This window comes from Meles meles, chromosome 10, assembly GCF_922984935.1.
Source record: "Meles meles chromosome 10, mMelMel3.1 paternal haplotype, whole genome shotgun sequence".
Classification (NCBI taxonomy): Eukaryota; Metazoa; Chordata; class Mammalia; order Carnivora; family Mustelidae; genus Meles; species Meles meles.
In genome coordinates this window covers 64,391,636-64,418,303 of record NC_060075.1, presented here as the reverse complement: position 1 = coordinate 64,418,303, position 26,668 = coordinate 64,391,636, and the positions used below count along the sequence as shown (strand labels likewise).

Genomic DNA, 26,668 nt, shown 5'->3' with positions numbered 1-26,668 from the left:
TCTAAGCAGTTTAAAAGGATATTCCAAATCAACCAATACATTAATTAGGACACTAACTGGTTTAACAAAATCAAATAACTAGTGGTTTAAAGAAGGAAGAAGTTGAACTAGCTCTCATACGAGATTCTAGACTGGTTTGATATTCAGGGGAGTTTGGTTCTAGGGATTAGTTGCTTTTATTGTTGTTTTATCTTTCCTTAGTCTCTTGTACTTTATTACACATCAGAGATTGTTTATCTCTACTTTGACTGGGCTTCACCCATTAGAAGAAGGAAAGAGAAGTTTAAGAGTAGGCAGTTTCCTTTCAAGGGCATAGTCTGGAATTTTTACCCATCTCATTTTCCAGAACTTACTACATGGCCATATCTAAATGCAAGGAGGCTGGAGCAGAACATTTCTAGCAGGGTAACCATTTACCCAGTAAAAACTCAGAGCGTTCTACCAAGGGGAAGATGGGGAGAATAGATATTGGAAGACAGTGGTTTCTGTCACAGTTAATATTTGCTTGGTATATCTTTTCATTCTCTGAGCAGCATTAATCCCTTGGTCATTCTAGACATAGAATTAGGTTTATTGTCCTGTAATCCCAAATTAATTAATTTAAAAAAGTGATCTGGGTTATTTGTTCCTTTTCAGGTATCTTTTAGACGAGAGATGACTGGTCTTTTTCCTAATTCAGTGTCTTGGTCCTAATGTTTAATTCATCTATGTAAGCATGAATCCTACTTCTGATGACTCAGCTTCAACCTTACCTACTTTAAAATAATAAAATACTTCTCTAGATTTGGCCATTTTGTCCGAGTTTTGATATAGTCTTTGTTTCCATTTATCATCTTCTGTCACCAGGATTTAGAACATCATGAGAAAGCAGCTGTGTATGTGTGTGTGTGTGTTAATACAATCTCCTACCTACATTTTTGTTACTTTACTTTATTACTATATAAAGTAGTTATTATTAAATCCATTTTACAAATGAGTTAAGAGACCCAGAGATGTGTAGTAACTTTTTTGAAGTTGTAAAACCTGTAAATTATGGAGCTGACCCAAACCTGTGTCCAGACTTTTGTATTTCCAAATTCTGTGATGTTACCCAGTGCTATATTGTGGCATCTCTGGATATCACACTACAGAATTGTATCATGTGCTTTTATAATTTTTAAGGTTACCTTAAATTTATTGTTGTTATTGTTATTATTATTATGTCCCATTCTTCTTTTTCCTGTACTTCTTTTTTAGTGTCATGATTTCTCTTTGGATTGTAAAACCCCACCTTACTCTAACACCTTACACCCTTTTAACATAGCTTCTGTAAAAACTATATGGAGAACATATCTTTATTTCTCCTCCTGAGGACAGATCTAAAGAATGAACTCCCTGGGGGCACCTGGGTGGCTCAGTGGGTTAAAGCATCTGCCTTCGGCTCAGGTCATGATCCCAGGGTCCTGGGATCTAGCCCCACGTCAGGCTCTCTGCTCAGCGGGGAGCCTGCTTCCTCTTCTCTCTCTCTCTCTCTCTCTCTCTCTCTCTGCCTGCCTCTACCTACTTGTAATCTCTCTCTGTCAAATAAATAAATAAAATCTTAAAAAAAAAAAGAATGAACTCCCTTTTGTTGGCAGTTACAATGCAGTTTACATGTTTTGGTTACTTACAAATTATTTTTGTTTTTTACAGAGTAAATTCCTTCCCTTCCCTCTCCTCTCCTCCCCCTACTTCCTTCCTTCCTTCCCTACTTTTTGTAAAGAATAACACATTAGGTTAGTATCAGGAAGGATGGTTGTGAGAGAGCTCTGTTTTCCATTTGAGGTTTTAGAGTTATATAAAGAGTTAAAGGTGATACCTAACGTGTTCATTTGACAGGGCCTGGCTTTCTTTCTTTCTTTCTTTCTTTCTTTTTTTTTATTTGTCAGAGAGAGAGAGCACAGGCAGACAGAGTGGCAGGCAGAGGCAGAGAGAGAAGCAAGCTCCCTGCCGAGCAAGGAGCCCGATGTGAGACTCGATCCCAGGATGCTGGGATCATGACTTGAGCCAAAAGCAGCTGCCCAACCAACTGAGCCACCCAGGCGTCCCAGGGCCTGGCTTTCTTAATCATTTTTGTCCTGGGTAGAATATGTCCATGTATTCATTGCTAGCCAGTTAAAAGTGCTCCACTTAGGGACGCCTGGGTGGCTCAGTGGATTAAGCCGCTGCCTTCGGCTCAGGTCATGATCTCAGGGTCCTGGGATCGAGCCCCGCATCAGGCTCTCTGCTCCACGGGGAGCCTGCTTCCTCCTCTCTCTCTGCCTGCCTCTCTGCCTACTTGTGATCTCTCTCTCTGTCAAATAAATAAATAAAATCTTTAAAAAAAAAAAAAAAAGTGCTCCACTTATGTGTGTTGGCTACTCCTGTATTTTTTGGTTATATTGTCTTGTAATATTAATCTGTGTATGCATAACTTTAATATTTAATAATGCCTAAGATTATTAAAATCCTACTTGTTTTAAACTGATTAATTTTTAGGTATACAAGTTTAACTAAATACAGCACATAAAATTTGATTGCAGTATTTTTAAATCTACAAGGCCCTTAGGAAAGCGGTTGTTAATTTGAAGTTATATATAAGATTAAGTTTCAAAAGTAGCAATTTTTATCATTATGGGCAAAAATTACTTTTATAATTTATCTTAGAAATATCAACACTGTAGGAGATTCTTCAAAAAAGAAACATTAGCTCTTAGGTTGTTTATGACCCTTTATAGTAAAAATGTTCCCTCCACCCTTCTGTTTTTTGTATAGGATATAGCAGATCCATTTTTTGCTTATTGTAAGCAGCATGCAGATAGGTTAGACAGAAAATGGAAGAGAAAAAACTATTTGGCTCTACAATCCTATTGTAAAATGTCTTTGCAAGAGAGAGAGAAGCAACTGTCACCAGAAGCACAGGTATGGGATTCATGCCAAAATCATGTTTTTTCTTTCAAGGTTATTGATTTCGGCTCTCATATGTGTGTGCCAGCAACATGTGAAATACATTTATGAAATGGGGTTAGTTACCTAGGAAGTGGATTGTAATTAAGCTATATGGTGAGTGTAGTTTGTAGCTGATGAGTATTCCTCATCTAGTCAACAGAGCAGCCTTTTATGAAGCGTATTTCCGAATACATTGAAAAATGTGGCTTAGAGGAAATTATTCTATCAGTGCAGTATGTTGACCATATCTTTTTTCAGTCTGATCGTTGTTATTTATGTAAAGGATCTGATCAGTTTGCCTATCTTTTAAAATGTATTTCTAGGTAAATTAAGATGAATTTATAGAGACTTGCAGTTACTGAAAAGAGAAATTTCTGTTTTATCAAATTAGTTCTGACAAATCTGATCATAGGTTAGGACCTAGAATAGTTACTAGGAGTAGACCTACTTTATTGTAACCCAAGAATAATACAGTGTATCTTAATAACTGTGGATAGTTATAACTTGCCTTGATATAGGAAATTCTGGTTATCTGTACTTTCTCTAAGCATGGAAGTAGAAATCAGAGGGAATATGTTACATTTTAGTATCTTTTAAAATTTGTATGCATTTCTTTTATAGGCAAGGATCAATGCCCGGCTTCAGCAGTATCGTGCCAAAGCAGAGCTAGCTCGATCTACCAGACCTCAGGCCTGGGTTCCAAGGGAAAAATTGCCCAGACCACTCACTAGCAGTGCTTCAGCCATTCGTAAGCTGATGCGGAAAGCAGAGCTAATGGGGATCAGTACAGATATCTTTCCAGTGGACAATTCAGATACTAGTTCTAGTGTGGACGGAAGGAGAAAGCATAAGCAACCTGCTCTCACTGCTGATTTTGTGAATTATTACTTTGGTCAGTATAGACACTGATATAAGCCCATTGTTAATGAGAACAATTTGCTATTAGAAATATTTGTTATACGGTCAATTTTTAGAAATTTATTAGCCATGCTACATATATTAAATAAAAAGCATATTTATTTTCCTAATAAGTTGTGTGTTGTTGTAAAATGCTGAGTTCCTGTGTTTGTGAATAGAGTTAAAGTATTGTAAACAATGTAAAATTATCCATGTGATCATCTTTATGGCTAGCTTCTTCCATTGTGTGTTTTGTATATCAGTTTTTATTTTCTACTTAAGTAAAATTGGGTATTTAATTTAAATAGAGAGAAATATGCGCATGATTCAAATTCAGGAAAATATGGCTGAACAAAAGAATATAAAGGATAAATTAGAGAATGAACAGGAAAAGCTCCATGTGGAATATAATAAGGTAAGTTGGCTACAAAACAACATAATATCATAGACCTGTTGATGATGTCATTTGTGATTTTAGAGAATTTCTATTTATGTCTTATTTTGAAATTATTATGAAGTGTTTAGGCCCTTCTCTACACTTCCTACTCTTACTGGCTTCATTATCATCCATAACACTAAGTACTTCCTATGTGCTACGTACTATTTGGGCACGTTACATATATTAACTGATATAATTTTCACTTCAGTTTTATGTGAACTGTAATTATGGCTCCCATTTTTAGAGAAGAAAATCGAAACCTAGGGAGGTGAAGTTACTTGCCTAGACTCACGTAGCTGATCAGGTCATAATGTTGGGATTTGAGGCCAAACAGTCTGATTCAGTCCCTTGTTCCTAACTAGTGTACTATAGAACTTCTCTTTCTAAGTTTGTAGAAAACTTAGAAACTTCCTTTAAATTACTAGTTTGATCTTGAATTGTTTTGTAATGTTACTTTTGATTTAAGAAAAATACCTCCCAATTTAAATTTCCATTCTACATCTTCATTGTAATGAGATCAAAAGAGATATCCTATAAAAGAAAGGTGTAGCTAAAATATTAGGTAATAAATAGCATGAGCATATAAAGCTGATGTTGACTTATTGTTAGATAACATTTTAAGTGATAAAAAATTAGTAAGAGATATGTTTCCAATATCAGCCACACTGTAGTGAAAGAAAAGAGTACTGGGATTATATTCAGTAAACCTGGGGATTCTTGCTAGTTCTGTGATCTTGGTCAAGTCACAGAAACCCTATGATCCTTAGTTTTCTCTTTGAGAAAATGGTGGAAGTGCATCTTCATAGACTCAAGGATTAATTAGCAGAATGTGTTTGAAATTATGTAGTAAACTATAACGGGATGATAAATATAGGTATTATCGGTAAAAATGCTAACATGAAACAAAATGCTTACATCTTATTGGTACTGCTTATTCAGTAATTGGATAGCCTCCTCTTCAGGGTATTGTGACTTAAATATGTTAAAAATACAGACTAGCAATACAGATACTCTTGGACATTTGTTGATTAATTATTTAAATTTCCCCATGTTTTACTATGTGTTGTAATGGTTTACTGATTTGGATTATTTACATTGTAGCTATGTGAATCTTTAGAAGAACTGCAGAATCTTAATGGAAAACTTCGAAGCGAAGGGCAAGGAATATGGGCCTTACTAGGCAGAATCACAGGGCAGGTTAGTTTCTTTCCAATTGCTGTCTCCTGTTCTTACTCTGTTATTTTCAAAAACCAGATTTCTGATACAACTTTTGTAACTAAAAAATTCTGTTTGATTAGGGGCAACTAATCCTCTGTGGTAATGATAATGCCTGAAATACATCTAGAGCATTGAAAGCTGCCTACTGAGAACCTGTAGCCTAATTTGGTTGTTTTAACAGCTATCTCGTTTACAGAATTTTTTCATTGGCTCTAACTAATTGACCTGTCATTTGAGATGAAGCTAAGATTAGAAGCATGAGTTACTCCTATCAAATTCTTATCTCTAATTTAGCAGTTAGACTCCTTGCCAAATTTTTTTTTTCTATGCTGTTCTTTTGTTATATTTAGTTCCTTCTTTTTAGGTGTAAAATTTAAAAGGCAAACTGGAGAAATTCGTTTTTATATTGATTTAGTTTTGAACTGCCTAAGATGGGTTTTGAAATTTTTAATGTTAAAGGATAGTTTTTCACCTTCAGTAAATATCACTGGGTAATGACAAAAATTATTTTATCCTTGAGCATTTTTAGTCTGTTAAAGTTCTTGGTGTTGAAAAGAAGAATCATTGCCAAATAGTAGTTTCTTTGAATGCTTTTTTTTTAGTACTGTGTGTATAACACATAAATTAAAAATTCATTCATATAATTTCAATTACATTTTAAAAGGATGTTGGAGACTCATTGTGGTCCTTTTACAATGAGAGTAATCTTATTTGTGAAGGAGGCTTATCAACGAAGAGATATTTTTCATTGTACTTGTTTCATAGGTTTAAGAAGGGTCAAATTTATCATACAATTCATGTAGACTTAATATTTTAGAAGATAATAAATACTGATATGTATTGTGCTATGCTAGCTTTAAAGATGCTTCTTTTGTGAATAAGATGTATGTGGCTTGTATTAAAATGAGTAATATAATTTAAGAGGTGAAAATGAGTAGTCACCTTTGGTGAATTGACCTTTCTATTGATAGGTTGTTGATGGATTTTTTGAGAGATTATGGTGTTTGATATTTAGAGAAGTTAATGTTGAGTACAAGATTATTATTAGTTTATTTACCAAGCTAGCATTATCTTTTGGTTTGATTTGCAAGACTGTCTCTTAAGAATCTCCTACTTAGTGTAAAAAATTATCTACCAAAAAAGGGTGCTTTCATTTATTAAATGACTTTTTTAACAGAAGTTCACAAATTTCCTTGTGTAAATGTAAAATACACAGAAGTAGAATTCATTTGTACCATTTGCACGACACTTTTTTCCAGTTGGTTGAACAAATGCCGGCCCACCAGGCCACTGAGAAATGACTTTGATAGATGGTTGCTGTCTCAGAAGCCAGCATACTACAGATTAGTAGAAGACCAAAAAGAATCTCATTCACTTTGTGGAGAGTTTGGTCCAATAAGATAATTTTTCTAATTAACCTATGGAGCACCAATGTAGCTGAGATGTTGAGGAAAATAAACGGCTTCAATATTCTTTTTGTCAAGTATATTGTGTGAGGCTTTTTTTTTTAAGCTCTTAAATGATTGTCCTTGTCTTTCACTTTTCAAAGCTGAAGTAGAAGTTTAATTCTCATAATATTTTAGTGTTTCACCGAAAATTGAAAGTATGTAATTATAGGTTTCTTTTTCTTTTTTTAAAGATTTTATTTATTTATTTGACAGTGAGAGACACAGTGAGAGAGGGAGCACAAGCAGGGGGAGTGGAAGAGGGAGAAGCAGGCTTCCTGCAGAGCAGGGAACCTTATGTGGGGCTGGATCCCAGGACCCTGGGACCATGACCTGAACCAAAGGCAGACGCTTAAGGACTGAGCCACCCAGGTGCCCCTAATTATAGGTTTCTAATGGAAGTAACCAAAGAAACTCATTTAAATTTTTTTTAATTTTTTAATTTAATTTTTAATTTTTTTTGCTGGTGTAATAGCTGGTAAAACATTTCTCCCTCACAATTCTAGCATATTTAGTTGACTTGAGTGGCAAATAGAGGAGAATGTTGCTTTATATTTTTTCTTTAAAACAAAATAAACTGCATTTGTTCAAATCAATAGAAGTTGAATATACCGGCAATTTTGCGAGCACCCAAGGAGAGAAAACCAAGTAAAAAAGAAGGAGGCGCACAAAAGACATCTATCCTTCCTGCAGTACTTTATAGGCAAGTAATAAAATGATAAGTTAATATTGTGTATTTTTAAACTAGTGCTTTTAATAACAAGGTGCTTCAGATATTTGTGAATGAATTATGTCCATACTAGAATTTATGTTAAATGCATTTGAAGTTCATTTTGTGAATATTTTCATCAAAGATGCTTTTTAGGTTGAATGACAGAAGAGATTTTTGCTCTCTTTTAATGATAAGTAACTTATATCCTTTAAATAGGTGGAGATGTATGTCCAAAAGTTCTATGGAAGTGAATAGTCAGTCCTCTTTGGAGAATTGGAAAGTGACTTTAAATAATGTAGACAATAACTTTCTTAAACAATTAAAAGGATATATATTATATTTATATTTCATTATATTTATATTTCATTTTACTTAAATGAGTTTTAGAGCTTTGCATGTGTTTTTTAAGTGGTGATAGTTATCATATACAGTCTGAATTCCTGCCTTTGTACAGTGGTGGATGATGGAGATAACTTCTGGATTTGAATCTGTCTATATTTTTTTCTGTGCTCAGTTGTAATATTATTTACAGAAGTGTGTTTTTTTTTTACTTGTCTCAGTAGTTTATAGTGTTCACCATTTATAGTAATTTTACATAGCCTGGACTTCTTTCCGTATATGAATAGGTTAGGATCTTACTTTTTTAATGTAACTGAGCATATTAACTGGGGAAAGTTAGTAGATGCTAGTGTATTTATGTGTGCATGTGTATATATATACATAGAAATGTATATATTCACATATATACCTATATATACTTATATAAATACATAAATATTCTCCCCACAACTTCTTCCCTTCTCAGAAATAGCAGGAGTAATAACATCAATCTCCATAATTATTTTTCATTCTTGGTTGGAGGCTCCCTCCATAGGTAATAGCAGTTGACTTCCTTGAAATGTGGGAAAAGCCGACTAGTGTTTTAGTGTACAGTATGCAGACTAGCACATTCTCAGCCCAGCTTTTCTAAATAAAGTTGGTTCATTTGGAACCATCACATATAACACAGTGCTTCTGACTTATCACTACATTCATTTTTGTTCCAGAATGTATTTTAGATGATTTTCCTTTTTTACTCTGAGCAACATTGAGACGAAATATTAGTTGTTGTTGCATTTATATGATCTCTTTTTACTAGGATAATTTAAAAATTCAAATATCATTGTTTCTGTATGTTGATGGATGGCTCTTATAGATTCTCAACTTTTCCTTCACTCTTTATGTTCCCAATATAAAAAAGACCTAGATTTTCAGGTCAAAGGCTTGTGCTCTAGGAGTGGTTATGTTGCCTTTTTGCACAAGAGAAGTTGAATTCCTTGAAAACAAACAAAAATCGAAGTAACAGTTAAACAGTAAAACACCCCATTCTTTGCAATAAATATCAATTGGTATATTTTCAAGACTCAGTCAGATTTTGGAAAGAGTCTTACTTATAAATTTAGCTTATTTTTATGTTTAAGATTCTTTGAAAGGTTTGTAATTAATGATAGAAAATAAACTGAATTTTGTTTGTAAGTTAACTTCTTTGGTAGTTTTAGAGAAGTAGAAAATTGGAAAGTTTTTTTTGTTTAATAGTTACCGTTCTAGAGAAAAATCAAGCTAATATTAAATGAGTTTAAGTGATAATTAAAATTGAGATCGTGATGATGTTGAGAATACTATCTTATATATGCCTTTCTCTGAAAGGTTTGACTCTAGAGCAATATTTATATTAGATCCAGCTATTTTTCTATAGTCTCAAAAATATTTTGAACTAATAAGTAGTGACATTATAAAAAAGCATGTGTTGTAAGAAGACATTTTAACAGAAGAAATTTTAAGTTAAGGTGAAATTTTGAAATTAAAAAAATTGGCTATGAATAGCTGTTTCACTAAGATTACTACTATTCTAATCTTTTATTTGCTGCCTTTATTCAAAGTTGTGGAATTTGTAAGAAGAACCACGATCAGCATCTTCTTTTATTGTGTGATACCTGTAAACTCCATTACCACCTTGGATGTCTGGACCCTCCTCTTACGAGGATGCCAAGAAAGACCAAGAACAGTTACTGGTAAGTAAAATTAAAGAGATTTTAAAATTAGAAATGGTTTGCTCTGTGTTTCAATAGTGTAAGATGGTGTTATTGCTCCACAATAAAATTTTCAGCACATTTTTTAACTGTTTTTTTAATAAATGTTTCCAACTTTAAGTATAATTGACAATTAAAAACTATATATATTTAAGATATACAACTTAATGATTTGATATATGTATATATTGTGAAGTAATCACCATAATGAAACTAACATATCCATCACTTCACTTAGTTTCCATTGTCTTTTTTTGTGGTAAGAACACTTTAGTCATAAATATTTATTATAATATATACATAAATCTGTATCTGTTTTTTTGACAAATGAATATTGAGTTAATTGAAGCTATCGTGGTATCTTAGCAATGGTTAAAGCATGAATTCTGTCTCTTGTATTAGTTGTATTTTACTTTATTATACGAATTTCTGAAATGCTTTATTTTTATTTTGAAATTGAATGAATTTATCAGGAATTTGCCTCCTTACTCATCCTTTTATTGCGGTTTAATATTTTTAAATAGTTTCACTCAAGGCTTTACTTTTAGTATTTTTCATTTGTGCTAGTTATATTTATGTTCAACCAATCTAGAAACATTTGACATATGTTTTTAATTTTTTTCATTAACTTAGGTATATTACATTACTGCAGATATTTGATAAAAGGTTATGTATGATGAATTTTATCCTTTCTTAATTTTAGTCCAAGGGAGAGACAAATCAGTTTTAATATGCTGATTCTGTATAGGAAAAATATAGAACACAGAAAATTTTGGAATAAATCTCAGTATTCTTCTTAGGCAAATTGCCTTTCTACATTTACTTTTATTTTTATTTTTATTTTCTATTTATTCGAGAGAGAGACAGAGATAGTGACAGAGATAGCAAGAGAGAGGATGACCAGGGAGGGGAGGGAGAAGCAGGCTTCCTGCCAATCCCAGGATACTGGGATCAGGACCTGAGCCGAAGGCAGATGCTTAACCAACTGAGCCACGCAAGTGCTGACCTTTCTACTTTTAGAAAAGAGTAAACCCCGGGTTCTTAAATGCTAATCTATATGAAAAGTTGCGTGTTGGGGCACCTGGGTGGCTCAGTGGGTTAAAGCCTCTGCCTTCGGCTCAGGTCATGATCCCAGCGTCCTGGGATCGAGCCCCGCATCGGGCTCTCTGCTCGGTGGAGAGCCTGCTTCCCTTCCTCTATCTCTCTGCCTGCCTCTGCCTACTTGTGATCTCTGTCTGTCAAATAAATAAATAAAATCTTAAAAAAAAAAAAAAGTTGCGTGTTTGTCAAACACAGTAAGCATGTTTTTTAACCTTATTGTTTTATGTTGTAAAGCATCTCTGTTTATTTTATTGGGAAGCTTACATTCTTTCACCATTTTCACAGAAATCCTTTTTCATAGTGTTCTTTTTTTTTTTTTTTTAAGATTTTATTTATTTATTTGTCAGAGAGAGAGTGCACAAGCAGGGGGAATGGCAAGCAGAAAGAAAAGCATGCTCCCCACTAAGCAAGGAGCTGGATTTAGGACTTGATCCCAGGACCCTGGAATCATGACCGGAGCCAAAGGCAGATGCTTAACCGACTGAGCCACTCAGCCGTCCCTCACTGTGTTTTTATCAGTTTGTCTTGAGAGAGTCCTACTAGTCTGCCCTTTTCAAGTATAATGGAGGGCATAAATATATATATGTTCTATCTGTGCTTTTGAGACCAGAATTTATTAACAAAATGCTGTGGCTTATTAGAATGCCAGCAGTGTTAATAAGTATCCTAGGTGGGTGGTTTTTTTGCCTTTTTAAAAAAGATTTATTTATTTATTTATTTATTTATTTGATTGAGAGAGAGAGAGATCATGATCCCAGGGTCCTGGGATTGAGCCCCGCATCGGGTTCTCTGCTCAGCAGGGAGCCTTCTTCCCACCCCACTGCCTGCCTCTCTGCCTGCTTGTGATCTCTGTCAAACAAATAAATAAAATCTTTAAAAAAAAAACAGCAACAAAGCGTTGAATATTAGTTTGCATTTTAACAATTAATGTATATGTCTTATTAACACAAATGGCATGTTCATTTAACTCTGCTACTGGAATTTGAAATTTAAAGTTATCACTCTTAAAAAATAGATATTAGTTTGATAATGTTTACTGTATTAGTGAGCAAGATATGTAAATTTTGATGTAGTATGACCTCAATAAGAAATCTTTGAAAATACTCAGTGAGGGAATTCTAAGATTCATGCAAGGATACTGATATAAACTAAGATTACTTAAGAAACTAAGGTACTGATATGTAAACTAAATATGAAACATTATTTTATTGTAACTATTTTTATAGAGATAACACTGTAAGTTAGGCTTCTAAAGAACCTTCTGATCCTTCTTTTAAATTTAAAGAAAATATATGAAAAATTTACTTTTAACAGTTTCTAATGAATTTTTAAGTGGGCCTTTATAATTGACAATATTAAGATTTTCAGTAATCATTTTTGTAGACTTTTGTTGTCCAAGTGTTAGCCACTAGCCACATGTGACTCCTTGGATTTAAATTGATTAAAATTAAAATTTAAAAATCAGTTCCTTAGTCACACATTACAAGTGTTCAATAGCTATATATGGCTAGTGGCTGTTGTACTAAATAGTGCAGTTATAGATAATTCTAACAAAGTTCTACTGGACTGTACTGATCTAGACTGAAACTTCAGTATTTAATTATCTTTTAATGTTACTCTTGTTTTTGTAAACGTTTTACTGTGGCAAAATACACATAACGTAAAATTTACCATCTTAATCATTTTTAAGTGGTATAGTCCAGTGGTATTAAGTACATTAATAACTATTATATTGTCATATTAAATACAATAATAATCTATCTCTGTGACAGTTTTCATTTTGTAAAAATTGAAACTCTATACATATTGAATAATAACTCCCCATTCCTCCCTTCCCTCCAGCTCCTGGCAATCACTATTCCACTTTCTCTCCCTATGATTTTAACTACTGTTAAGTACCTCATGTAAGTGGAATCATATAGTATTGCTCTTTTTAGTGACTGGCCTTTTTCATTTAGACTAATGTCTTCAGGTTCATCCATGTCATAGCATATTGCGAATATTCTTCTTTTTTAAAGCTGAATAATAGTCCATTGTATATGTACCACATTTTACTTATCCATTTGTAGGTCAGTCGTTACTGAGGTTGCTCCCACAATTAGGTATTGTGAACAGTGCTGCTATGAATATGGCTATAGAGATACCTCTTTAAGAATGGATTATATGGTAATTTTATTTTTAATTTTTTAAGGAACCACCATACTGCTTTTTAAAGCAGCTGTACTATTTTACATTCCCATCAAGAGTGTACAGGATTCCAGTTTCTCTACATCCTTGCAAACACTTACTATTTTCTGTTTTTTTGTTTTGATAATAGCCATCCGGTTGGATGTAAGGTGCTATCTCATTGTGGTTTTGATTTTCATTTCCTTAATGATTAGTAATGTTTAGCATCTTTTCTTATGCTTATTAGCCATTTGTATATCTTATTTCTTTATTTATATTTTTGAGAGAGCGCCTGTGGAGAGGGAGGTTTTGGGGGGTGACGGAGAGAGAATCTTAAGCAGGCTCTATGGACAGTGCAGAGCCCTGAGCTGAAATGAAGAGTCAGTCCCTTAACCGACACAGCCACCCAGGTGCCCCTCTATATCTTATTTAAATTCTTCTTCTACATGCATGTGGACCTAAGAAATAGTTATAATAGTATAAGCTGTTTATGGTATTAATTTTTTTTAATGTATTAGTCTCTTACATCATGTAAAAAAACAAGAGTGGAGTTACAACCCATTGTTATAATAATATTAGCTTTTATAATTGATCATGTATTAACCTTTATTGAGATTTTTATTTCTCCATAATGGACTCTGAGTTACTGTCTTGTGTCCTCCCCCCTCCCCCCACCCTACAGGATCCACTGAGCATTTCTTATAGAACAAGTCTAGTGGTATCAAACTCCCCCAGCTATTGTTTGTCTAGTACTATCTTAATTTCTCCCACACTTTTGAAGGACAATTTTGATGAACATAGTATTCTTAGTTGATAGGTTTTTTGGTTGCTGTTTGTTTTTCTGGTCATTTTAACACTTTTAATATATTGTTAACACTGCCTTCTGGCTTCCAGAATTTCTGATGAGAGCTCTGCCAGTAATCTTATTGAAAATCCCTTGTATGTGATGATTCTGAATTTCTCTCTATTTTAAAGGCTCTCTTTGTGTCTTTTTATTTGGAAAGTTTGATTATAATGCATCTGGGTGTGGGACTTTTTGAGTTTATTTTGTTTGGTTATTTGTTGGCTTCTTGTTCATTTTATCTCCTTCATCAAATTAGGAAGTTTTCAGTCATTATTCCTTTAAACATTATCTCTTCCCCCTTTTTCTTCTTCTGGGTCTTCCACAGTGCGAACGTTGGTGTATTTGTCGATGCCCTCACTTGCTGCTTAGGATCTCTTCACTTTTTTTCAAGTTTTTTTTTTTTCTGTTTGTTCCTCAGACTTTGTGGTTTCCATTGTTCTGTCTTTCAAGTTTGCTGCACAGATCTGTCCTTTTAATCCCTCTAGTAAATTTTCTGTTCTGTTATTGTACTTTTCATCTCCAGAATTTCCTTTTGGTTTATTTTTAGGCTTTCTCTCTATTGATATTTCCGTTTTTTGTTCAGAAATTATTTTCTTGTCTTTGTCACAATTTCTGTTAGTTCATTGAGCATTTAAAAAAATAATTCTTTGCCTTGCAGATCTGCCTTCAGGTCTTTTTCTGGGACAGTTTCTGTTAATTTTTTCCCCCATTTTAAGGAGCCGTACTTTCCTTTTTCTTTGTTTAACTTGTGAGGTTTTTCTCAGAAACTGGACATTTGTGTTTAATAATGTGATAACTTTGGAAATGAGATTTTCAACCATTCCCAACATTTGCTGTGTTTTGTTACTGTTTCTCTTTGTTTGTTTCTGTTTCTTATCATAGTGTGCTATCTCTGTGCTGAGGATCAGTCTAAGGTATAAACTTACAGTTTTTTATGTCTTTTCTGAGCCTTTCCCTGGGCAAGTATGGTCATTTGCTAATTTTTTCTGTATATGCACTTATTTTTGAGTGCCCATGTCTTTAGTGTCTGACTCCCAAAAGGGTGCAAGGAGAAAATGAAGGTGGGGGATAATTTAAGTTCTAGAAGTCATTTTAGGCCGAGGGGAGCTTACCCAGCTCTTTGTACTTCTGTGATCAGAGCACAGATGCTCAATATTTAGAGGACGTGGTTTATTTTAGCCATCCTGGCTCCTAATAGCTGTTTGTAAGCTACTGCAGGAACATGTGCAATGTTCTGCCTGCTGTGTGGCTTGGTTGGAGAATGGTTAGCTATGACTTCGCCTAGAGCTGAAATTGACTGAAGTTAATGCAGTTTACCTTGCAAGTCTTTCCTTGGAAGTTGCAAGCCTTTACTAGAGTCCAGAGTTTGAAAATAATTACATCAAACATATTGTGCCAGTGCAGTTGTTTTCTAGGTGGAGAGACAGATTTCTGTTACTTTGGACTTCACCATTAGTGCTGAATCTCTTAGGTTGGTTCACTTAAACATGTAGCATTATTGTATGTGTTTATGATACTTACAGGGATACAGGAATTGCTTTATATATTTTCTATTGTCATTCTTACAGGAGTGTATATTTTTATATATTCTTCACATGTACCTGAATTTTTATTAATAGAAACCATAGCTAATACTAGAAAATAAAAATAAATATATGAACTTACATTTTTTTCTTTATGTAGGCAGTGTTCAGAATGTGACCAGGCAGGGAGCAGTGACATGGAAGCAGACATGGCCATGGAAACCTTACCAGATGGGACCAAACGATCAAGGAGGCAGATTAAGGAACCGGTGAAATTTGTTCCACAGGATATGCCTCCAGAACCCAAGAAGATTCCAATAAGAAACACGGTAATTTTTTACTTGTTTATCATAATCATCACAGAAATCTGAGGTCAGAATTTAAGAGGTGAGAAAGACAAAGGATGAACATATACTCAGGAGTCAAAGAAAGAAACCATTGTATTGCTGTTGGTCATTCTTAAGAGTTTATTGTTTTACATCATGAAATATACATACATACGTGAGAATTTATGGTTTATGAATTCAACTTAAAGCATAATAATAATGAATGACCACTGTATCCACCAGCCTGCTTCAAAAATCAGACATTATGAAAGGCTTTGATGTTCCCTATGAATCCTTGGTAATTACATTCTCATCTATCTAGCACAGGGGTTACCTCTGTTCTCAACTTTAGATTTCTCATTCTCTTCTTTTCTTTTTAATAATGAATCTCCAAATAAGTACCACGTAGTTTTGCAAGTTTTGAATTTTGTATGAATGGAGTTACTTTTTCCTTTTGTTATTTGATACTTTAATCCATTGAATTGATTCATAAATATCTCAGTATTTATATAACCAAGTATCTTGCACAATAAATAAGTGATTTATCTCTCCTTTTGTTTAATTTTTTAATTGTTCCTATTATCTTCTTAGTTATACTTTTTATTTAGTACATATATTACATTTTTGGATATTCTGTCCTTAAATTTCTTATAATAATTCTTTCGTTAGTTTTTATTTTTCCTGCCATTACTGATCAAAGTGTACTTCATTTCACAATAGTCCTATTTCCCTATCAAAATTTTAAGTAAAATTTAGCTTTGTGTTGTAGAGAATTCATGACATATATCCTAAGCTTTAATTTCTCATTCAAAATAATATATCACTAAATAAAACTGTTAAAATTATATTTGTTCTACAACTTTCTATCCATTTCTGTTAAGTTTAAGTTCCTTTGGGTTATAGTACTAGCACAGTTTTTAGAAAAGTTTGGGCTATTTCATGCTAGTGAAAATGATTTTTCTCTTATTTCAAGAATCTTTTTTGTGGGATATGTGAATTGGTATTCTATTAAGTAATTTTATTTTTAAATTCAGACTTTATAGTATGATTAAGTATATAGCACTTTAATTTTTTTTTTGAAGGACTGTCTCTATAGAGTTGTCTCTAAGAACCATCAAAAATATAAAATTTTCATGGCTGCTATAGATTGAAGTCCTATTTTTATTGAACATATTTTCTCCCCCCCGCTATTACTTTCTCATCTTTTATACTCTATATCTTTATGTTTAAAGTTAACATCATGGTGGTAGTAAAAATGCAAAAGAGGGATGGAAGGGATTTACATGTTGGAGTATTTGTGTAAATCCTGGTATGTTACTACTATTAATTTAACTTCTGTTTATCCATACTACTAATAAATCCAGCCATCCTATTATTTTCTCTTTCTTCCTACTATTCGATCATTGGCTATTTTACTTCATTACTTTCTTCAAAGGCTAGTAGGTCAGAAGAGGACATGAGGGATTAGCCTACCTTTACCTAAAATTGTTTAATAATAATAATAATAATAATACCTAACATTTATTGAGAACTCATCACATGCCAGACACTGTACTAATCTTCTGACCCACTCCCCCTTTTAAAAAATTAGTTGGTATATGACTAGTATAACATCTGTTTTTCTCAAAATGAGACTGAGACACAGAAAGCTTGAGTAACCTACCATGATCTTACAAATAGTAGACAGAATAGGACTTAAACTCAGCCTGAATTAATACCCTGTGGGTTTTGTTTCTTTTTTTAAGGTCTGTAGAAGAAATTTAATTGAGGTTCAGATGAAGATATAAAACATTTGGTTTTTAGGTAGCATAGCTGGGAGTGGGATACCAGAATGTTCATGTGTCTTTCTTTAGCACAGTGTTATCTATAGTAAGACAGTTACATATCCACTTACTAACTTGTGTACCTGAGTTTGTTCACATTAAATACAAGATCCAACACTCTTTCTTTGCACTTTCTGTTAAGTGTGAAGTGTTCCTCCCAAGCTTGTCCAAGGGCATTGTTGTCACTGCTTTCAAAAGTCACAGTGCAGCAGTGTAGAAGTTAATTAATATAATGTTTGAAGGTTATTCTACCTTGAGGAAATTGATATTAAAAAAAATAGAAGCAGCAAATCTGTCAGTATACTGACAGCATGTGTGTATATATTAGCACCAGCATATATTTATTTTGCTATTCTGTGTTGGTTGGCTTTTTTCCCTCTAAATTGTGAATACCGTGACACTTGCTGTAGAAAAAAAGAGTGCATGCTTTGGAATTGGCAGTGAATATGGAGAAGTATATAGTGGTTTTTGTTTCCTAACCAGTTACTCCAAATCTACGTGAAACATTTGGCTTATTATATCTCAGCTTTTTTTATTAAGCAACAAATATCTTTTTGATTTGTTCATTTGATTTGATCAGTGTTAAGAGAGATGGGCCCATGGACTCAATTTTTGTGCTCGAGTGCCTGCTTTGTGCCAAATAAGGCTGCTATTAGAAGAATGGCATCCACTTTTTCCTGCTGACAGGCAGTTTCCATTTATCATAGCTGGAGAGTGCAGTGGGGGAATAGAACACTTTGGCAAGCCTTACTATATTTTTATTATTTAGATGCTGAGGAAATTCATTTTTCATTTTATTCTACTCTGATTTCCTTAATAAGGATTTATAGAACTCTGAATGACTATAGCACATTTTGAGACAGTCGATCTGGTAAGATATAGATGCTTTTCAAAGTAGTCCCAGTATTACTTTTCTTCCTAATTTTTTTCTACCCAAAGATGATAAAAGATTAGCCAGAAAAGTTACTTGAAATAAATGATAGCTTTAAAGAGTTAAAGGTATTTAAAAAGAATGGGTTAAAAGAGCTGTTTTTGAGTTGTAAGAATGAAAATACTATATTTCCAGAAAATATTCCTCTTGTGCAAAGATGGAGATTCTCTCTGATCCATATTTTCATTTTTTCATGTTACCTCATATTTAATTGTCTCATATTTAATTGTTAGGTTACTATTTTTAAAAATTGATTCTGAAAGTTAGAATTATTTTTAAATTAAATTTTAACTATGAAAGGAACACTTTGAAAATATTAACTATGAAAGTGAATATTTTTTGTTATAAGAAATTCAAAAGTATAGTCTCCTTTGACTTTCCTCCCAACATTACCCTTCCCCAGCCTATGAATCTATGTTTATCATAAGGGTATATATTTTGTACTTTGAAATTTCTTTTGGTGTATCTGTCAAAAAATAAGAAAAAAAGTGATCAGTGAGTCATATGGAAAAGTAATATGGGCATAGTTCAAGAAACATGGAAATAATGAAGTATTATTAATAAGTAAAAGAGGAATGATCTGGTTTTAGGAAATTCTTCACATATTATTTCCTGCTCCAGGAATGTAACTTTGTAACATCATCTTAAATTGGCTCACAAATATCCCATCCTCAGTATTTCAGTCTCTCAGGAACTACATTCTCTATTTTATTATTGGGCACAAATAGAAGGACTAAGTCTAAGGAAAGAAAAGGATTGAAAAGCATATTTTTATTTAACCATTATCTGTTACTTACTTTGTATTTTATATTAATTGTCATTACTATGCTATGAAGTAGTTACAAATGTCATTGCCATTTTATAGTTGAGAAACTGAGGCAAAGTGTTTCAGTAACTTTCCCAAGGACATACAGCTTCTAAATGGTAAATATAGCCAGGAATCACACTAAGGTAGCTTCTGAGGCCAAACTTTTAAGTGCATCATTATGCTGCTTTCCATGCAGGATTACAGTGATTGTTTCCGGCACTTGTCCTTGGGCCAGAATCACAGGCTCCTGTGCTTTCAGCAGCTTAGTGGCTAAAGGTGTGGTCAGGAAAATGGAATTCTCTCTGTGGGGAATTAAGGACTTATACTACTGTTGGCATAGATGAAGGTGTGGATGTCAAGAAAACTTTTACCATATGTCAGAGGGGTTCTGCCGAACATTAGAAAAATTGTAAATGAAATATCTATCCTGAAGCACTGAGTAGGTGGTAGGAACTGACTCCATATTAAAGAATTTGACAGTGATGATCTCAGCCCAAAGAACACTGTTGAGTGGGTAGAAAAATGAGAATTTGTGGGAAGTCTGCAAAGCCTGCTGGAACCATGAAGTAGGAGCTAATGGAAAGGTCTAGAAGGCTGCAGCCTATACAAAAGCCAGGCATCTGACTCCTATGACCCCATCTTACGACCATCTGACTCTTATGAGTAAAATGGCCTTCACTTAAATGTTTCAGAACTAATGTTACTCACATGGAACCGTAGACAGAAGATAAGAGGGAGGACTTTGGGAAATTAATTAATTAATTAAATTTAATTTTAATTTAAATAACTCTTCTACTTACTCAGAAATACCTTGTTTATGGATATGACTTACAATTATGGTTTAGAAACTATCCATTAAAATAAACTGATATTTTCCTAAGAAATTTTCTTTGTAGCATTATTCCCTTTAGAAAGTAGAAGATGGTACAAAATCAACTTGTATGTTTTAGATAGCATCAAAACCTGTAAGACAGCATAGTGTGTGGTGGAAAGTACCTTGACTAACACATGGTAGATTTGAATTGTAGTTCATACTCTGCCGATAACCATTTATGTGCCCTTGGATAAGTACTTAACCTTGTTTATACTCAGTATCCTCATTTATAAAATAAATTAGATAATCTGGGGCACCTGGGTGGCTCAGTGGGTTGAGCCTCTGCCTTTGGCTTGGGTCATGATCTCAGGTCCTGGGATCGAGCCCCACATCAGGCTCTCTGCTCAGCGGGGGGCCTGCTTCCCCCTCTCTCACCTACTTGCGATCTCTCTCTCTCTGTGTCTAGTAAATAAATAAAATCTTTAAAAAAATAAATTAGATAATCTGCAGTCTTTTCTGAAACCAGAAGTCTCTTCTGAATTCACATTTGCATTTATTATTTTATCCTTAACACTTTTGGTGGTGCCTGGGTGGCTCAATGGGTTAAGCCTCTGCCTTTGGCTCAGGTCACAATCTCAGGGTCCTGGAATTGAGCCCTTCATCAGGCTCCCTGCTCAGCAGGGAATCGGCTTCTCCCTCTCTCTCCCTCCACCTCCACCCTCCACCCCTGCCTCGCTCGGATTCTCTCTCTCATGCTCTCCCTCTCTCTCAAATAAATAAAGAAAATCTTAAAAACTAAAACCCACTATTGATTAGAGGTTAAAGTACACACATTGTTATTAAAAGAATCTGGGAATAGTAATACTTTATAATTAGGCTTCATGACGTGTAATAAAAATTGCTCTATTTTTAAAGACCATATTTGTTGATAATCATGTTTTCCCTTTCTGGCCATTATCTTTATTATAATTAGTGTTCTTCTAAAAAAATTTTATGAATGCTTCCAGGAGATACTTTTCAACAAACGAGTATATTACATATTGTCTTGTTTCCATGATTTTATTTTTTTGAAATTGTCCTTTTACTTACTTTTCAAAGTGACATTTGATTGTTTTACTTAGCCAATTTCATACTGACTTCTTTATGATAATGACTTTCCAAAGACAAAATATTGATTAACAATAATAGAAACATGCTTTCTCCGCTTAAGGACACTTTTTACTTTATTATTATTGTTGTAAGGCTGAGCAGGCAGGGTGAGGCAGATTCCGAAAGAAACCATACACTGAGACTATATCCCACTAATTAAATTTAAAGGATTCTCATTGATTCAATTTAATTAATTATTTATTTATTTAAATTTTATTTATTATTTGACAGAGAGAGAGATCACAAGTAGGCAGAGAGGCAGGCAGAGAGAGAGGGAAAAGCAGGCTCCCCGATTCAGTTTATTTTTTTTTTCTTTTTTTTTTTTAAAGATTTTATTTATTTATTTGACAGAGAGAGATCACAAGTAGATAGAGAGGCAGGCAGAGAGAGGGAAGCAGGCTCCCTGCCGAGCAGAGAGCCCGATGCGGGACTCGATCCCAGGACCCTGAGATCATGACCTGAGCTGAAGGCAGCAGCTTAACCCACTGAGCCACCCAGGCGCCCCGGGATTCAGTTTATTTTTAAAGGAAGGCATGAATAGAGTTTTAAAAATGACTTCCTTTGCTTTATGTTGTTTTTAACTTTTTTAGTCTCCTTGAATCTAAAAGCAACTCTTCTTAGAACATTCAACTTCTTTGTAAATCACCCTCTTTACTTCTTTTCTTTTCTTTTTTTTTCTTTTTTCCTTTCTTTTCTTTCTTTCTTTCCTTCCTTCCTTCCTTCCTTCCTTCCTTCTTTCTAAAATATACAGAATTTTGGGGGCACCTGGGTGGCTCAGGGGGTTAAAGCCTCTGCCTTCAGCTCAGGTCATGATCCCAGGGTCCTGGGATCGAGCCCCACATCGGGCTCTCTGCTCAGGGGGGAGCCTCCCCTCTCTCTCTGCCTGCCTTTCTGCCTACTTGTGATCTCTGCCTGTCAAATAAACAAACAAACTCTTAAAATTTTTTTTTTTTAATTTACACAGTTTTTGATATGGTCAGCCATGTCAAATAATTTAAGTATTTCTTCCAGAGTCCTTTCTCTTCCATCTCTAATCTGAACTGGTTTTTCTTTGTCATCCTTGGACTTTGCTTCAACATTATCATGGGACTTCCTTTTAAACTTTCACGGGTGGAATTTTTTCTTGCTTGCATTTAATTTTTTTTCATTTAATCTCTTAGCTTGATGGACAACTTCAATGATTTATTTAGGTTAGGTTGATTAGGTTAGTGACAGGTAAATTTTTCAGATCTTACATGTCTAAAAATTACTTTTTTTTTAAAGATTTTATTTATTTGACAGAGAGAGAGATCACAGGTAGGCAGAGAGGCAGGCGGTTGGTGGGGAAGCAGGCTCCCCACTGAGCAAAGAATTGATGCGGGCCTCAATCTCAGGACCCTTGGACATAACCTGAGCCGAAGACAGAGGCTTAACCCACTGAGTCACCCAGGCGCCCCTGTCCTCTGTCTTGAAATTTTTAGTATTTTCTCTTTTTTGAGTGTATTCAGTGGTACGATTCAGTACCTTGCTTGGTGTGGTATATTTTTATTCATTTCTGGGAGCTTAATGAGTCCTTTCTATCTAGAAACTTATGTATTATAGTTCTGAGAAATTAATATTTGTTATTTCTTTGAAATTTTTATTCTCTTTTCTGTTCTCTTTTTCTGGAACTTCTCCTAATTGTATTTTGGTGCTGCTAGATTAGTTCTCTAATATTTTTTTTTTTTAAGATTTTATTTATTTATGTCAAACAGAGAGAGCAGAAGCAGAGGGAGCAGCAGGCAGAGCAGGCAGAAGGAGAAACTGGCTCCTTGCTCAGCAAGGAGCTCGATGTGGGACTTGATCCCAAGACCCCGGAATCATGACCTGAGCCGAAGGCAGATGCTTAACCCATTGAGCCACCTAGGCGCCCTTTAATATTTTCATTATTTTCCTTCCTTCCTTCCTCTCTCTCTCTCTCTCTCTCTCTTTCTCTTTTTCATTTTTATTTTTGGGAGGTTTTTCTCAACTTTATATTCCAACTCTTACTGAGTTTCTGATTTGGGGATGCATGTGTATTTTCATTGTTCTTTTTTTCTTTTAGTAACAGATTTTTTTTTTTTTTTTTATGATGGCAAGAAACTTCTTTTACCTCTTCAGTAATAATCACTTCTCAGTTGTTCTTTTTAATCCTTCATTGTCTTTGTTTCCTTGGGTTTCCTAATTCTGTTCATGTTTGTCCCTTTCATGTTGACGCTTTTAGATGTCTGGGGATCCTTAGATGTCCACTCACATATATATTTAATAGTAGTTAAATTTACGTGGGGCTATTTTTTTCCATAGAGATGGTTTTATGATTGGGGACTTTCTCTTTGAGAACATCTTAAATGTCAGTATCTATAGTTTTTTTCCCCACATCAATTCATTAGAAGTATCCTCTCATCTCCTAAGTGGTAGGTATAATTTTGACTGCCAGACTCCTGGACAGGTGAGGAGAAGGGGGCTAAAGATCTCATAGTTCAGAAAGCAGAATTCCATGTAAACTTTCTGGTTTCTCTTTGCTACATCACTGCTCCCTTCTCTGTGCCTGATAATCCATTGTCAGCGTTTGGTTATTTTTCTGGTGGGAGAGGAGTAATCTCTTGACAGTATAAGGAAGGAGAGGAATCCCTTATACCTTTATGTTAGTGAATTTTAACCCAGAGTAGCATTTTATTTCTACCTATGTGGTGATTTTCACAGTGTGGTAAGTGGAATAATGGCCCTCCACAAAGATGTCCATGTCCCAACCCTCAGAACCTGTAAGTATGTTCTCTTACATAGCAAAAGGAATTTTGCAGGTATGACTAAAGTTATAGACCTTAAGGTGGAATGTTAACCAGAGTTATCCATGTGGGTCCACTCTAATCATGTAAGTACTAAAGAAGAGAACCTTTCCTGGCTGTAAATAAGAGGGACATGTGACTACAGAAACGGGTTAGAAAGATGCAGCATTGGCTTCCTTGGAAGATGGAAGGAAGGGGACCATGAGAAAGCAATGTTGGCACCCACGAGAAGATAGAAAAGGCAAGTAAACTGATTCTCCTTTAGAGCCCCCTGAAAGAAATGCAGCCCTGCCAGCACCTTAATTTTAACCCAGTGACACCCATGTCTGAACTGTAAGATAGTGATTTGTTTTGTTTTAAGCCACTGAGTTTATGATAATTTGTTAACAGCAGTAATAGAAACTAATGTAGAGTAATTTGTATATTTCTTTTCACATTTAAAATAAAAATGGGATAATGATTTATAAACTATATTTTTCTACTTGAATCCACGCATGTTGGAAACAAATGGCACATTCCTTCATATTTTTGGAAAGTTCCAGTGGTAATAGTAGTTTATTCATACGCAAATGTTTTATATCATTAAATTATGTAAAAAACTCAGTGGGTGAGTTTTATAGTGATTAATCGTTTTTTTTAACACTGATGGATGTTGAAATAATTTTGAAAGGCATTTTAGTTTTATTTAAGTGTAAGTTAAATATAGAAACTAATCATTTATGTGGTAATGGAAAATTGGTTCATTTTTCTTTAAAGTTTGCTACAATTAAAATTAACTTGATCAGCTTAATGGCCGATGATTTTTTTATAATAGCTTTATTGAGATATAATTCACATACCATTTAATTCACTCATTTGAAATTGTATAATATAGTGGTTTTTAGTAAATTCATAGAGTTGTATAGCTATTACCACAGCTACTTTTAGAACATTTTTATTGCTGTGCCCTGCCCCAAATTCCCAACAAAATCCCTATACCCATCAGCAGTGACTCCATTCTCCCCTCTCCCAGCCTTAGGCCATGGCAACTACTAATTTGCTTTCTATCACTGTATATTTGCCTGTTTTGGACATACCATAATGGAATAATATGGTGGTACCTGGGTGGTTCAGTCAGTTAAGCATCTTCCTTTAGGTCAGGTCATGATCTCAGGGTTCTGGGATCCAGCCCCACATCTGGCTCTCCACTCAGCGGGAAGTCTACTTCTCCCTCTCCCTCTGTGCGTGCACACTCTTTCTCTCTCAAATAAATAAATAAAATATTTTTAAAAATGGAAAAATATGTGATGTTTTCTGACTGGAATTTTTTTACCTAGCATAATATTTTTAGGATTTATTCATATTATGGCATTTATCAGTACTTCATTTCTTCTGATATTTGTATAATACTCCATTTTATGGCTATACCAGATTTTAAAATTCATCCATTCATCTGTCACATGATGGACATTTGTGGGCTTGTTTTTGTTTTTATTTTTCACCTTATGGCTGTTACAAATCATGCTGCTATGAATATTCATGTACAAGCTTTTGTGTGAATGTGGGTTTTTCACTTATCTTGGTTGTATACCTAGGAGTGGAATTGCTGGGTCTTGTGATAACTCTAATTTTAGCATTTGAGAAAGTGCTAGACTGTTTTTTAAACTGGCCATATAATTTTCTGTTCTCACCAGCGGTGTGTGAGGACCGAAATTGTTCTAAATACTCACCAACATTTATTATTACCTGTCCTTCTGATACAGTAATCCTAGTGGGTGTAAAGTAGCATCTCATTTTTTTTAAAAGATTTTATTTATTTATTAATTTGATAGACAGAGATGACAAGCAGGCAGAGAGAGAGGGGGTAAGCAGGCTCCCTGCTGAGCAGAGAGCCTGATATGGGGCTCGATCCCAGGATCCTGGGATCATGACCTGAGCCGAAGGCAGAGGCTTTAACCCACTGAGCAACCCAGGCGCCCAGTAGTATCTCATTTTTTTTTTTTTTTTTTTAACATTTTACTTACTAGATTACCCTTTTATTACAAAGGATTTAAACTCAGAAACAGTCTGATGGTAGAGATGTATAGGCCAAGATATGGAGAAAGAGTGCAGAGCTTCCATGTCCTTTCCAGGTGCATCTCTCTGGCTGGATTTCCAAATGTTCACTGACCAGGAAGCTCTCCAAACTCTGTCCTTTTGAAGTTTAATGGAGACTTCATTACATAGCCATGGCTGACTAAATCATTGACCATCGGTGATTGATTCAGCCCTCCAGAGGTTGAGGGAAGATATTGACAGTTCCAATCCTTTAATCACAAGGTTTGGCCCCCCAGGCAACCATCCGCCATCCTAAACTGTCTGCCAAAAGTCACCTCACTGGGTTTTGAAGGGTCGGGGGTAGGAGGTCGGGGGAACCAGGTGGTGGGTAATAGGGAGGGCACGTACCGCATGGAGCACTGGGTGTGATGCCAAAACAATGAACACTGTTATGCTGTTAACAGACACTGGAGTTGTTTCTATCTTTTGGCTATTGTGAATAATGCTGCTGTTATGCACATGGGTATGCAAGTAGTATCTCATTTTGATGGATTTGTATTTCTTCACTGACTAATGGCACTGATTATATTTTAAAAAGAAAAAAAAATGATGCAGCCCCTTTTCCCACTCTTTATGTGTGCCATGAACAGTGCTAAAA

The 26,668-nt window shown here is 34.6% G+C and overlaps 1 protein-coding gene across 6 annotated transcripts in view; it reads left to right on the top strand.

Moving 5' to 3' along the window:
• PHF14 (PHD finger protein 14) overlaps positions 1 to 26,668 on the top strand; it is a 206,284-nt gene that overhangs the window by 56,667 nt on the left and 122,949 nt on the right. For all 6 annotated transcript variants that reach the window (XM_046020322.1, XM_046020321.1, XM_046020326.1 and 3 more), the window contains exons 8-14: positions 2,773 to 2,919; positions 3,568 to 3,838; positions 4,152 to 4,258; positions 5,384 to 5,479; positions 7,545 to 7,648; positions 9,577 to 9,708; positions 15,521 to 15,689. In XM_046020322.1, coding sequence (XP_045876278.1) covers positions 2,773 to 2,919; positions 3,568 to 3,838; positions 4,152 to 4,258; positions 5,384 to 5,479; positions 7,545 to 7,648; positions 9,577 to 9,708; positions 15,521 to 15,689 — 1,026 coding nt within the window. The remainder of the gene's footprint in view (positions 1 to 2,772; positions 2,920 to 3,567; positions 3,839 to 4,151; positions 4,259 to 5,383; positions 5,480 to 7,544; positions 7,649 to 9,576; positions 9,709 to 15,520; positions 15,690 to 26,668) is intronic.